Below are 14,693 nucleotides of genomic sequence, written 5' to 3' on the forward strand. Positions count from 1 at the left end.
CATTTAGCACAGTGCCCAGCCTGAAGAGTTCTTCAGAGACCCTGGCTTCTCTCTCTCCAGAAGAGGGGAAAGTGCATAATCCAGTATTGCTGAAGGAAAACTTCTGCAGTGCGTAAGATGCTGCTTGAATGAATAAAGAAATAAAGAACATTATTTAAATTTCCTTTTACGTGTTTTCTATTTTTCTTCCCCCTTTCATGTGATAGTGGATACATGGCAAGCAAACAGCGAGAAATCCAGTTACAGGTGGGCATGACACATCAACAAGTCTTTACTTGGTGCGTTGTCCCTTGAAGACCTTTGACAGCACCTTCCTTTTTGCAGGAGGCCATCAATAATCAAAGCCTGTGGGAGGAGATGTTGCAGAACAAAGGCCTAACAGGTACTGGGGCTCCGCAGGTGTTCGCCATCCGGAGTTGGATCCAGGGCACCTCCAGGCACCCCAACACGGAGCACTACTCCCCACTTACCAGAATAAAAAGCTGCTCTGTTTTTACCCTGCCCCTGCCCCAAAGATTGGGATAAGCTGCTACTCTAGACTCTTTGACTCTGTTCTTTCACAAATATTATTATCTTCTAGTGATCGATGTTTACCAAGCCTGGTGTGGACCTTGCAAAGCAATGCAAACCTTATTCATAAAATTGAAAAATGAGCTGAACGAAGATGAAATTCTGCATTTTGCTGTAGTAAGGCTTTCATTTCCATTAAACTATTATTTTCTTGTTACTTTTTAGTCTCTTTAAGGATCGTCTTAATTCAAACAATCTGTCAACCCTTCAAAATGGACAGTGTTTAGTTAGCAGTTTTACTCTATATTTAATTCTACTGGATCTGAGAACGAATGTAATTTTTATCCCATTCCTATAATACTGAGGTTATTTACCATGGTTGTGAACGTTAGAAAAACATAGAAATGGTTATCTGTCTATTGCCATACTTCTTTTCACTTGACCATATGGTGTGTGTTTAGAATAAGAGCTGTAAATGCCTTTTACTGGAAAGCACTGGGTAGGACTCTGGTCATTTACCCAGTTAATTGTAAAATGGTAGCGATTTTACCCTCCCTTATTTGCCTCCCACATGTGACAACGGATTAAAATATTACAGCCAAACTCATTAGGGTCTCATGAGAGAGCCATTGGGGTCTCATGAGACCCCAATGTATTGATTATTCAGTTTATCCATGTCAAATTATCAACTGCTTAGAGCTTTGTTGTCTAATATAACCACTAGGCATAAATGGCTTTTGAGCATGCGAACTGTGGCTAGTGTAATTGTATTAAATTTATATAAAAAAACAGATACTCCATTCGGTTATTGTAAAACTTTTAAAATTATTTGGGACAACCTGGATATGTGAATCTACCTCTTTGACTGTAAACTTTATGAAATCTAATTAGAGATCAATTATTTATGATTAAAATTTGGCCCACAAATTGAGATGTACTCTTAAGTGTAAAATACACACTAGGTTTTGAGGCCTTCATATGAAAAAAGAATGTGAAATATCCCATTAATTTTTTACATCGATTATATGTTAAAATGATCATTTGGGGATATACTGGATTAAGTAAAGTATATTGTTAGATTATTTTCACCTGTTTTTTAGTTTCTTAAATGGGGCTACTAGAGAATTTAAAAGTATATATGTGATTCACATTCTAGTTCTATTGGACAGAAACATGTCCAGGCCAGTTCATTTCATCACTATGTCTATACCACTGGGAAGTGCTAGTAAACTCTTTCCAAAATATGTCCTATTCATAATGCTATCATCTGTTGAAATTAACAACAAAGAATTTTGAGCATTCTCTCTGAATGGTTCCTCTTCTGTGTGAGCATATACAACTGTAGTACATTCACATAGATCGATACTATTTTTCTGCTATGATCAGCTCATCAACAATGAAAAAAAATTTGAAGTCTCCAAACCTCTGCTGGGCGCAATGGAGGGGCGCCCTCTGCTGGATGCTTTTCTTCCTGCAGTTTATCAGGGAAAGGGATCCTTTCTGAACTTGTAAACATAAGTCCAAAATTAAAACCTATGAGGTTCATTACCTATTGAAATCACCCTAAGCTGAATGGTCAGTACCAAATTTTTTCTATTATGTTCCCCTTTTAAAAGACTTGAAGACTTCTCCTAACATTATGCCTATACATATAAAAATTCAGTAAATGTTTTATATTATAGTTTTTAAGGAATATTACCAAATGCTTTAATTGTTAACACTTTATTATAATATAAAAATTGCAATGATGATGGCTAGACTACTTTTAAATGTAATCTTTGGCTACTGTCTTTTAATATTATAGATTAGTTCCTTTCAACAATAGAACCTACTTTTTTAAAAAAGAGAGAGAGAAAGAAAAGAAAGAGAAAGAGAGAGAATGATGTAGAATTCAATATGCCAAAAAAAGATTACAACACAGCCCCTCTGGCTGGCTGACACAGGGCTGAGGGACCTTGGCTCCGCTCCGCCCTCACCATCCTTGGCCACGGTTGAGGCACCTCTAGAAATCCCAGTTTGAAAACAATTGCCTTAGGTTCCAAAAAACAACTCTTATGTAGAAAACCCTACAACACAACGTATCCTGACAGCTGGCCCAAGGGATGTTATGTTAATATGCAGGAACATACTATTACTTAATATATAGTTGTTGGCAATCAATTTAGGACAACTTGAAATTTGTGAGAAAACTTTAAAATCAAAGACTTTGAAATCTGACCACCAGTTTATTCAAGAAACATTTAGGAAGCTCCTTTTTATGCATGGCCCTCTGACTGATAAGGTGGGGGGGGTGACATGCGAGGGTGAGCATAAAACATCATCTCTCTGTGCATGCAGCTCTCCAAACAGAGATGAGCTAGGTCCCTATAACGGTAGTACAATATTGAAAGGAACTATAGGTGCCCGGAGAGAAGGGTAGTGAAGTGCTATGTGGAGGGGAGATGATTTGCGGCAGGAGGGTCAAGGCAGAGTTCGTGGAGAACATTCGAGCTGGGCTGGAAAAGGAAGGGCAGGAGCAGGTAACAAGGGGGAAAGTGCAGGTGGTGTAACGCAGACCACAGGAGCTGAGTTTAGCTGCAGGTTGGGTAAAGATGAACAGTGAGAAGTAAGGTTGAAGCCAAATGATGCTGGGTCTGAACTGCCAGAATGTGCAATTTGATTCTAAAAACAGCTATAACATACTCATAAAATGTTGTAGTAAACATAGAAAAAAGTATCTCTGCATTTTTTGAATATAGTACATCAAATGACTTGAGTGTAGCGTCCTTTATTATTATATGAAATCATCTTTTTCAGGCGGAAGCTGACAGCATTGTGACTTTGCAGCCATTTAGAGATAAATGTGAACCTGTTTTTCTCTTCAGTGTTGTAAGTATATTTATCATCTCAAGTGTATTATCAGATTCCAATTTGCAGCTAAAGAGCAAGGAACATTGTACAACTACTGGAACTGTTTTCTGATGACAGTAACTGTAGACTTTTTTTTGCCTTAAATATGCTTGTCAATTAAAATATTTATAACTTGACCTGTAGGAGCTCATAACGGATTGAGAAGATTAGACTACCACACATTTAGTTGATCAGGGAAAAGAAAAATAAAATGGTATTTACCTTTCCTAGGGAAATATCAGAGACTTGTATGATGAATTATTACTTACAGGAGTGAAAAACTGGAAATGTCTTGGGTACCCAGTGGAAGAGAATTGGTTATAAATATTCATGTATACCAATACGAGGAAATATTTGTATGATCACTATCTTGTAATGTATATTGTTTTCATCTCTGTATTTACAAATGCATAGAAAGAAGGCAGGCAGTGTATTCACCAAAAGTTAATAGTAGTTTTCTATGTATGGGGAAAGGATGCGTAATTTAAATTTTCTTCTTATACTTTTCAATATTTTCCAAATATTCCAAGATAAACACAACTTTAATAATCAGAAAAACCTTATAAGTGCTGTTTTCTAAAAGAAGAATATCTGGGTAAGTGCTAACTTGTGTGATACAGAGCATAGCTGCTACATAGCTAAAGAATTGGGATAGTAAGGAAACACCTCCCAGAGAGGGTTTGGACTGTTCTCTTGCTGTTAAAAAGGCATTTTTTGATATTATAAATAATTATTAAAAAAACACTTGTCAGATATAATTTTTGCTTTTGTTAAACAATAATCTTACAGCTATTTCTGGGAGGTGAATGGCTGGGTTAATTGAATTTTAAAAATTACACTGTAGATCTTGCTGTCAGTTGGCTACGAATTGGCTAGGAAGGATTTGATGATTTATGTGAGGGGTCAGCCAGCTTATTTGTAACGGGCCAGAGAGTAAGTGTTTCAGCTTTGCAGAAATACTATCTCTGTACTGGGTCATAGTTTGCTGAGCCCTGGCCTAGATGTCGTTTAGGTAACTGCACAAGGCAGAAGTGGGCTCGGCGGGCTAATTGGACAATGAGAAGGCTTTAGTAGCAGCAGCAGTTGGGAGCCTGGGACTGAGGAGGAGAGGCTGAGCAGGTGGCCACCATGTTGCGTCTGCAGCTCTGGGGCGGCCATCACCTGCTGAGCGAGTCAGATCTGAGCAGCAGACCCATGCCCACCCTGAACACTTTGGCATGTGGCCCAAAATCCTCCTTTCAAACCCACGTGCTGCCATCACTGTGGGGCTTCAACATCCTGGCCTCTGGATTCTTCACCTCCTAACTGTCAATGAAATTTCCAACGCACCTCCTCCAGTCACGCCTCAGACTTTGTTATCATCCGTTGCTCCCTGTTCAATGTTCTAATTTAAGAATCTCCATGGGAAATTTAGGCAATATTTTGTAATAACTGCAAATGGAAAGTAACCTTGAAACATTGTATAAAAATTAAAAATTAAAAATTAAAAAAAAAAAGAATCTCAATCTGTGACCACAAAACCACGTTTGCAGTGGGCAGCATTCTTAGCTGACAGCAAATTCATTCCAGCGTCTCAGCAGGAAGGGCTTTTTCAATGGATATTAGAAAGCTCTTGGCGGTTCCTTTTAGTGGGAAATAGTAAATAGAGTATCAGGTTTCATTCAAACCTTTCTCAACTGGAGCCTTCTTACTGGCCTTTGAATATGATTAAATCTTTCCAATGAAAAGAAATAATACCTCTTTTTGATACCACGTCCCTCTCCACTCCATTTCTTCTCATCCCATTAATTCTTCAACCCATTCAATCTAACTTCTTTGTGATTATTCCACCAAATTGGCTGTTGCTAATGTATCCAGTGACCAGCCTGTTGCTAAATATAATGAATGCTTTTAGGTGCTCATCGTTTTGTACCTCTCAAATGCAGTAAATGTGGTGACCATGCCCTCCTGTTTGGAACATTTTCTTCTTTTGGCTTTTGTGACTCGGTTTTCCTTTTGCTTCCTAGATGCTACTCCCCCTCCCCTTTGCAGGTTCACCTTTCTTCATGCAGCCGTTACACATCGACTTTATCATGCTATATACTCTCCTGAGAAAACTTCTTCGACACATAGTTTCAATCATCACCTCATATATCAATAACTCAAGTTCATGTCTTCAGCTGAATCCTATACTTTGAGCACCAGACTGGTGTATCCAACTGGGCCCTTGATCTCTCCTCTGGTGTCTCAAGGGCATCTCACAATGAACTGGTCCAACAGCAGACTCCTGGGCTTCCCCATCCCCGTTGGAAACGTTATTTTCTAGAGTTGCCTCATTTGGTGAATAACATCCCAACTTACTCAGTTTCTCAAGTCAGAAACAGAAAAGTCATCGTAGTGACTTCTCCGTACATCACATCCCATGCACACCAGACCTTGGTCCTGTTAATTTCACTACCCAAGTCTTTCTCACACTCGTCTGCTTTTTTCCCTTCTTTCCATCTCCAATAGCACCGCCGTAGACTGAGCAACCGTCTCTCCCATCTTTACCTCTAGAATAGCTTCCGATTTGTATACAAACAGCTTCTTCTACTGCACCTCTAACCCTTTCTCTATATGGTAGGTAAGATGATCTTTACACGGATCTTTAGCAGTTCTAATTGTGGTCCCTGCCTATGCTTAAACATTCAAAAGGCTGCCCACCGCACTTAGGATAAAGGCAGTATCCTCCCATGACCCAGAAGGCTCTGAACGGTATGGCTCCCCCTAGCTGTTGGGCTTCGTCTTATACCAGGCATCCCCTCAACTTTCTCCACTGGCCTTATTTGCCATATTCCCTTCCAGCCGTAGGACGCTTGTGGCTCTATTCCTTTTGCCTAGAATGCCCTTTCTTCTCCTTTTTATTTCTTAACCTATCCTTCACATTTTAATTTCCTGATATTGACAAAGTACCTTTGCTAATGTTCTTGATCAGAACAAATTCTTATAGATGCTCCCAGCTCTCTGTACCTCTCTTGGTGGTACCCGTCATGGTTGTTATCTCAAATGTGTTTGTGGGGTTGGTTTTTTTTTTTCGGTAATTTAATTACATTAGGTACCAGGACTATTATTCCATACCATCATGCCTGATACAATGCTAGTAAACTGGTGTTTAGTAAATATGTGTTGAAAGACAGACAAAGGGAAAGAGTATCAAAAATAATTAGGGGGAGTAGTGTTGGGAGGCCTGTACAGAACCATTAAAATTTAATGCAGCGATGGCCTGTCTTTGGTTGTAGGAGGACAGATAAATTAGAGGTAGAACTCAAAGAGCTGGATTTACCAAATGGAAATACTTTTATATCACGAATACTTATTTTAAAATGACTAATTACAGTAGCTAAAAAGGGGTTGGTGGGTCAGGGTGGGGTGAATTAGTCCAGCTGAAGTGTTAATTTTTGACCCATCCTGAAAATGAGTTTCCTTCCTGCTTTTGCTTCCCCTTATAGAATGGCAAAATTGTTGCAAAAATCAAGGGTGCAAATGCACCACTTGTGAGTCAAAAAATTATTAACTTGATCAACGAGGAGAGGAAAATTGCAGCAGGTGAAATGGTTCGCCCTCAGGTAATACTTTGGATTCCTGATAATTTTATTTTTAAAAATTAGTTTTAAAAAAAGATCCATTATGTCTTTTTTTGTTTTGTTTTCCTAAAGCATTTTCCCTAGTTTTATAGCTATCTAGGTGTCTAAATGGTGCAACCTTTCTTGGGAAGTATTTTGGCAATATGAATCAAAGGCCTTAAAAAACACGTATATCCTTTGACCGAGCAATTACACTCCAATAATTTTCCTTAAGAAGATAATGAAACAAATATAGAAAACGACGTTTATTTCAGTGTTGTCTGTGTTATTAAAAATTTGGAATTAACCTAAATGCCTAGCAAGTGAATAGATGACATAAATGTCTGTAACTTATGTCATAAATTATACAAATTCACACAGTGGAATATTATTTAGTATCTTCTAGCTCTGTTTATTGATATGGAAAGAGGGCCAAGATAGACTGACAAATGAAAAACAGAGTATTATTTAACAGGATGCTTAGAATAAGATCCTACGGGTGTGAAATGTATTACCTGTGTAATAATAAAATATTTTAAAATTCAGAAATGAACCATAAAGCATGTAGAGATATGAACATAATAGCATAAGAAAGTAAGCCGTATAGGAAAGTGATCAGAAATATAGGCAGATAAATAGGAGTGGTTGGTGTTATTTAAACACACACACATGCACACGAAACAACAAAAACAAGAAACAAAAGAAACAAAAAATAGAGACTAGCTGAGAAATACTGAAAAATAGAAATAATGAGAAGGTATAGGCTCAAGCTTTTATTAAGTATTTACTATTAAAAAGCGTCAGTTTACATCAGGAAAGGATAAAAAACTCACAAAACAAACTTAGTAATATTGGGTTAACTATTTGTATAAGAGATTTGTATTATTTCCTCATATACATAAACAAATTTCACATGAATTAAAGAGCTGAATATGTTGAAACAAAGCATGAAATATTAGAAGAAAATATTGGAAAACATTTATCTTGTCATAGGTTGAGAAAGGCCTCGTAAGTATAGTATAAGGCAGAGATATCAAAAAAGAAAAAATTGATAGATTTGATTATTTAAAAGTTTGAATAAAATCTAAAAGGAAAGCAGCAAACTTGGAGAAAAGCTTGCACTGTGTATCAACGTGCTAATATCCACAGTGTGTACAAAGTACTTTAAAAGTATTAAGGAAAAAAAAAATGAACATTTTGATGGAAAACTGACAAATGACAAATATGGGGAATTTACATTTACAATAGTGATTTTTCTCACCCAAGGACATTTTCAGGTTTTCTTGTTTTTCAGGGAATCTTCACCCTTCCTTTCTCTCCGTCTCCCTTCCTCCCTCCCTCTTCCCACTCCCCCTACTTCCTTTTGAAAATTATAGTAACTAGGAATTATTGCGGACTTACTGTTTGCTAAGATTTTCAGAAAGATATCCTCATTTAATCTTTTACATCCCACTTTTATCGATGTCATTGACAACTAACGTTTTATTAGTTTAAGGTATACAACATAATGATTTGATGTATGTGTATACTGGGAAATGATTACTACACTTAGTTAACATTTCATGTCACATAGTTAATTTTTTTCTGAAAAACTTTTTCATGATAAATTTTAAGATCTACTCTTTTAGCAACTTCCAAAATATACAATACACGTTATTACCTATAGTCACCATGCTGCATATTACACCCCCAGAGCTTATTTACCTTATAACTGGAAGTTGTATCTTTTGACCTCCTTCACCCAATTCCCCTACTCATCACCCTCCATCTCTGGCAGCTACCATTCTGTTCTCTGTGCCTATGAGTTATTTTTTCCAGATTCCACATATAAGAGAGATTATGCAGTATTTATCTTTCTCTGACTTATTTCACATTAATGCCCTCAAGCTCCATCCATGTTGTCACAAATGGCAAGATTTCCTCCTTTTTTATGGAGGAATAGTATTTCATCATGTATATATATATATCATATATTTATCCATTCATCCATGAACGGACACTTAGATTGTTTCCATATCTTGGCTACTGTAAATAATGGTGCAATGATCATGGGAGGGCAGATAACTTTTTGAGAGAGCGATTTCATAGCTGGTCATAATAGTCTCTTAAGATCCTTTGTGTTTCTGTGGTATCAGTTATAATGTCTCCTCTTTCATTTCCAATTTTATTTATTGGAGTCTTCTCAGTTATAATGTCTCCTCTTTCATTTCCAATTTTATTTATTGGAGTCTTCTCTTTTTTTTTCCTCACAGTCTAGCTAAAGTTCTGTTTTATTTTTTCAAAAACCAGCTCTTAGTTTCATTGATTTTTTTTCTATTGTCTTTTTAGTCTCTCTTTTATTTATTTCTGTTCTGATCTTTATTTCCTTCATCTGCTGACTTTGGCTTCATTTTCTTTTGTTTGTTTTTTCTAGTGTCTTAAAGTGTAAAGTTAGGTTGTTTATTTGAGATCCTTCTCTTTTCTTAATATAGGCTATGAACTTCACTCTTAGAACACTTTTGTTACATCCCATAAGTTTAGGTATGCTGTAATTCCATTTTCATTCATCTCTAGATTTTTTATGTCTCTTTTGATTTCTAATTTGACCCACTGGTTGCTCAGTAGCATGTTATTTAATCTCCACATTGTGAATTTTCCAGTTGTCTTCTTTTAATTGATTTCTAGTTCCAGACCACTGTGGTTAGAAAAGATGCTTGATATGATTTCAATCTACTTAAATGTTTTGTGGCCTAACATATGACCTGTCCTGGAGAACGTCCCATGTGTGCTTGAGAAGAATGTGCATTCTGCTGCTTTTGGATAGAATGTTCGGGATACATCTGTTCAATCCACCTAGTCTAACATGTCCAATGTTTCTTTACTGATTTTCTGTCTGGATGGTTTATCCACTGCTGGTTCTACTGAACCCAGGGACACCAGCCCTGCTGGGGGCCAGAGCCGGGCTATCAAGTGCTGTGTCCTTGGAGTAACAGCCACAAAAGCCAGGGTACCAGATGTGCACACAGGCTATCTTCACAAAGACACTAGTGACCTGGAGCGGGGCAGAGGGAGAGCATGAAGATGGCCCCTGCTGGCTTCCCTGGTCTCTGGAAAGGATTGCTGTCAGCCCCTAGACCTGTGTTAAATTAGAAGCCTGACCCTCAGGCTATAGCTTATCAGATTTGCAAATAGGCCCCTGCACTGAGCCCTGGGGGGATAGCCACAGGGAGTCCAGCACAAGCCAAGCCTGTAAGGAGCTCAGTTTACTATAGTCTGGATGCAAGCCCTAGGGCTTTTACAGCCAGGCATTTGGGGGCCCCATCTCTCAGTTGGAAGTCTTAAAACTGCGGTCACTAGATGTTGGGTTCAAGCCCTTCAGTCCTCAGGGAGATGCTGGGAGTTGTGAGCTCCCTCTCAATTGTATGTTGCTGTGCCGGGGATGGAGTTTATGGCGAGACTGTGACTCAGCCTCTCCTACCCCATTCGGTATGTGCTCTTTTCTCATTTGTCTGATATGTAGGAGTCACTCAGTTGGGAACTGTTCCACAAGCAGCTGTAGGTTTGGTATGTCTGAGGAAGTGAGTTCAGGAGCCTTCTATGTTGTCATCTCGAATATGAACCTGGAGAAAGCTTATGAAGTATTTACGAACGATAAGACAGGCTTAAAAACATTATGTCCTTTCCTTAGAAACAGGCAACTAGTAGGAGGTAAAAGCAGAATTTGAAGTCAGGCAGAACGACTTTTAAACACATTCTTCTAATTGCTATACTGTACCCAGCTTTCTCTATGTGCGCTCTGTATTGTGGCTTTATTGTTGTTCTTGCAGAATGACATCCTGTTTTAATGAATAATAGTGGGTATGTAAGAAATTTATTAATATCTTATGTTTATTTTATATTACTCCATTTTGTTGGACACTTCTATTATTTAGTTTTCTTATCAATTGCCTTGTCTAGCGCAGTAATAGTAATAAAATACAAGCCACGATGTGAGCCACATACGTAATTTATAATATTCTACTAGTCAATTGAAAATAATAAAAAAAGAAACAGATGAAATTAATTTTTAAAACATCTTTTCTTACATCCAGTATATTAAAAAGATTGCCATTTAAAGATATGCTCAATATAACTTATAAGCTTTTGCACAGCAAAGGAAACCATAAACAAAACGAAAAGACAACCTATGGACTGGGAGAAAATAGTTGCAAATGATGTGACCAGCAAGGGCTTAATTTCCAAAGTATACAAACAGCTCCTACAGTTTAATAACAAAAAACAAACAACCCAGTCAAAAAATGGGCAGAAGACCTAAATAGACATTTCTCCAAATAAGACACATAGAGGCCTAACAGGCACCTGAAAAGATGCTCAGCTTTTAGATTACTAGAGAAATGCAAATCAAAACTACAATAAGATACCACCTCACGCTGGACAGAATGGTGATCATTAAAAAAATCTACAAATAATAAATGCTGTTGAGGGTGTGGAGAAAAGGGAACCCTCCTACACTGTTGGTAGGAATGTAAATTGGTGCAGCCACTGGGGAAAACAGTATGGAGGTTCCTTACTGGAAACTTGCTGGGGAAAACATATGGAGCTACCATATGATCCAGCACCCCCACTCCTGGGCATATACCCAGACAAAACTATAATTCAAAAAGATACATGCACCCCTATGTTCACTGAAGCACTATTTACAATAGCCAAGACATGGAAACAACCTAAATGTCCATTGACAGATGAATGGATAAAGAAGATGTGGTACATATATACAGTGGAATACTACTCAGCCATTAAAAAGAATGAATGAATGCCGTTTGCAGCAACTAGAGATTTTCATACTAAGTGAAGTAAGTCAGAAAGAGAAAGACAAATAGCATATGGTATCACTTATATGTATAACCTAAAATATGACACAAATGAACATATCTACGAAACAAAAACAGACTCACAGAGAACAGACTTGTGGTTGCCAAGGGGTTGTGGGGAGGGATGGATTGGGAGCTTCGGATTAGCAGATACAAACTATTATATATAGAATGGATACACAACAAGGTCCCACTGAATAGCACAGAGATCTATATTCAATATCCTATGATAAACCATAATGGAAAAGAATATGAAAAAATAATGTTATATATATATATATATATGTATAACTGAGTCACTTTGATGTACAGTAGAAATTAAACACAACACTGTATATCAACTATACGTCAATAAAATGATTAAAAATATATGTACTCAATGTAAAATATAAGGTATTCCAGATTTACTTTTTCAAACTAAATTTTTGGAATGTGCTGTGCATTTTTAATTTACAGCGCATCTTAATTTGGACTAACCTCATTTCAGGTGCTCAAATACAGCATTATGTGGTTAGTTGCTGCCCTGTTTGTCAGGGCAGGTCCAATAAATACAAGACAGGTCACTTTGAAGTTACAGCTGGCATAATTATATTATTCCTGACTATAATAGGAGTGAACGCTTTCAGTGTAGTTATTTCCAAACATTTTTGGGTCTATATTCCATTGAGAATCTGAAATTCTGCAAATCTCTTGCCCCTGAAATGTATATATGTAAATATATAAACCTTTCAGGTTGTTTACAGAATCACAGAAGCACTTTCAGGACTTCTCCAGAAATTAAGAATCCCCCATCCTTCCTAGTGTTTTACTCTATAGTAGGAAATTGGCTATTGTTTTGAGAAAGGCTTTTTTTTTTTTTTCATAAGTTAAGGAAGTATCTTTCTGTTCCTCCCAACCACTGCACCGCCAGGGAAGCCCTCTGTTCCTAATTTACTAAGAGCAATGGTCAGGAATGGATCTTGAAGCGTACAAATGCCCTTTCAATCTTTACCATAATAATGATATGTTTATTGCTTTCTTACTTGTTAATCTCTGCTTCTTTTTTATTTTATTCCTTGTGCTCTTAAGTTTTAAACATTTTGTTTTTAAGCATTTTCCATACAGCATATATATGCGTTATTTCTCATTGTCTGCCCACTCTGTTTATTCCTAATTTTATTTTAGTGGGAAGGTTGGGGAAAAGTAGTGTTAGATAAATGCAGGCACATTTCCACTTTACTTTCTATCCCTTGGATTATAAATATTGATTAAAAACAAAATTTCTAAAAACTCTTTCACTATCGTATTAAAATGTAACTGTTTTATTTCCATTCCTTTTCCATAGTATCATGAAATTGTGTTTGTAGACTCAGATTCAGAGGATGCTGGGGAAGCAAGCTATGAAAGTGTTGGTAAGTAAATCCACTTTAAAGTAATAGTGAGGGAAATTGTGTACATGGATGCTCATTACAGCATCACTTGCAGCACAAAGCCGGTAGTGACACCAGTGTTAATTGCTAAAGGACTGGCAGCATCAATGATGATTTGTGCGATACTGGATTCAGCTTAAAAAGCAATCTCGGGCTTCCCTGGTGGCGCAGTGGTTGAGAGTCCGCCTGCCGATGCAGGGGACACGGGTTCGTGCCCCGGTCCGGGAAGATCCCACATGCCGCAGAGCGGCTGGGCCCGTGAGCCATGGCCGCTTAGCCTGCGCGTCCGGAGCCTGTGCTCCGCAACGGGAGAGGTCACACAGTGAGAGGCCCGCATACCGCAAAAAAAAAAAAAGCAATCTCTTTTGCTCCCCTTGCCTTGCCTTTGGTCTCTGTGCCTTGCCTTCAGAGGTTACCCTCGATCAGGGGCTCCTGTGCCCTGTGGGTAATCTGGACAGCAGTTTCCTCTTATTTCATCCTTCATCATCTTCCAGAAACTTGTAAAAATAATTTCTTCCTTGATGACCCACACTCCTGGTTTACTCTGAGATGGACAACTTCCTGCCTTCATTGGATTGTCGGAGTGGGCGTGTTAGTGTGTGTTCATACCCTGGAGGGAACAGAGGCAAACCGCTTGCTCAGTGAGCTATTCTGCACTAAAAGCTCATCGTCAGAATGTGTAGATAAATGTGGATAAATTCATAGATGGTACAGCCATCGGTCTGTAATGTTTGCTTGCACTGAAACTGTCGTCACTAGTGATACTGAGCTGGATGGATCATGGGTGCAATTCTAATGCACGTGAATTGTATTAAAATAACTAGTGCCGGGAATTCCCTGGCGGTCCAGTGGTTAGTAGGACTCTGTGCTCTCACTGCTGAGGGCCCGGGTTCAATCCCTGGTTGGGGAACTAAGATCCCACAAGCTGTGTGATGCGGCAATAGAATAGAAAAAGTAGAGTAGAGTAGAATAGAATAAAACAAAATAAAATAAAATAAAATAGTGCCCACCTACTCTTTCTTTTTCGGCCTACTGACTACAAACTCTTGTGAATGTTTCTCCTGCATGCAAATATAGGAACTCTACTTTGATTCTAAGTAGGAACTCTTTGGTAGTTGCAATGCCATAATAACAAAGCTGTTGATGGACAAAAATTCACTGGACATTAGTAGTTTACATTTCTAATTGCCAAATCCTTCATTCTCTAGAGTTTGTGCCAAGAAAATGAAATTCTTCTATTTTTTTCCCTAGACCAACTATACAGCATTGCCATTATCAAACCCAATGCTGTGACTGCTAGAAAAGTTCAAGAAATTAAAGAAAAAGTAAGTGATATTTCCCCAAGAATAGTTTAAATTAATTGTAAAATTAATTGTTAAATTAACTGCAAAAAAACAATCCCTTAATTTGGAGACAAGCTTATTATTTAGAGAAAAACAGAATATAATGAACTT

General features: G+C 37.8%; 2 protein-coding genes across 4 annotated transcripts in view; one reads left to right on the forward strand and one right to left on the reverse strand.

Moving 5' to 3' along the window:
- The window catches only part of LOC111184475 (patatin like domain 8, phospholipase A2), a 135,239-nt gene that overhangs the window by 92,173 nt on the left and 28,373 nt on the right, over positions 1 to 14,693 (reverse strand). The gene's annotated exons all lie outside the window — the stretch shown is intronic.
- Positions 342 to 14,693, forward strand: part of NME8 (NME/NM23 family member 8) — a gene marked incomplete at its 5' end in the record, with an annotated part of 35,205 nt that continues 20,853 nt past the window's right edge. Inside the window, 6 exon segments of the mRNA XM_089917957.1 lie at positions 342 to 568; positions 570 to 687; positions 3,307 to 3,378; positions 6,867 to 6,983; positions 13,155 to 13,221; positions 14,491 to 14,564. Of these exon segments, the coding sequence (XP_089774083.1) occupies positions 342 to 568; positions 570 to 687; positions 3,307 to 3,378; positions 6,867 to 6,983; positions 13,155 to 13,221; positions 14,491 to 14,564 (675 nt within the window).

This window comes from Delphinapterus leucas, chromosome 9, assembly GCF_059928025.1.
Source record: "Delphinapterus leucas isolate spDelLeu-1000000601 "Yukka" chromosome 9, BTC_Dleu_Yukka2, whole genome shotgun sequence".
Classification (NCBI taxonomy): Eukaryota; Metazoa; Chordata; class Mammalia; order Artiodactyla; family Monodontidae; genus Delphinapterus; species Delphinapterus leucas.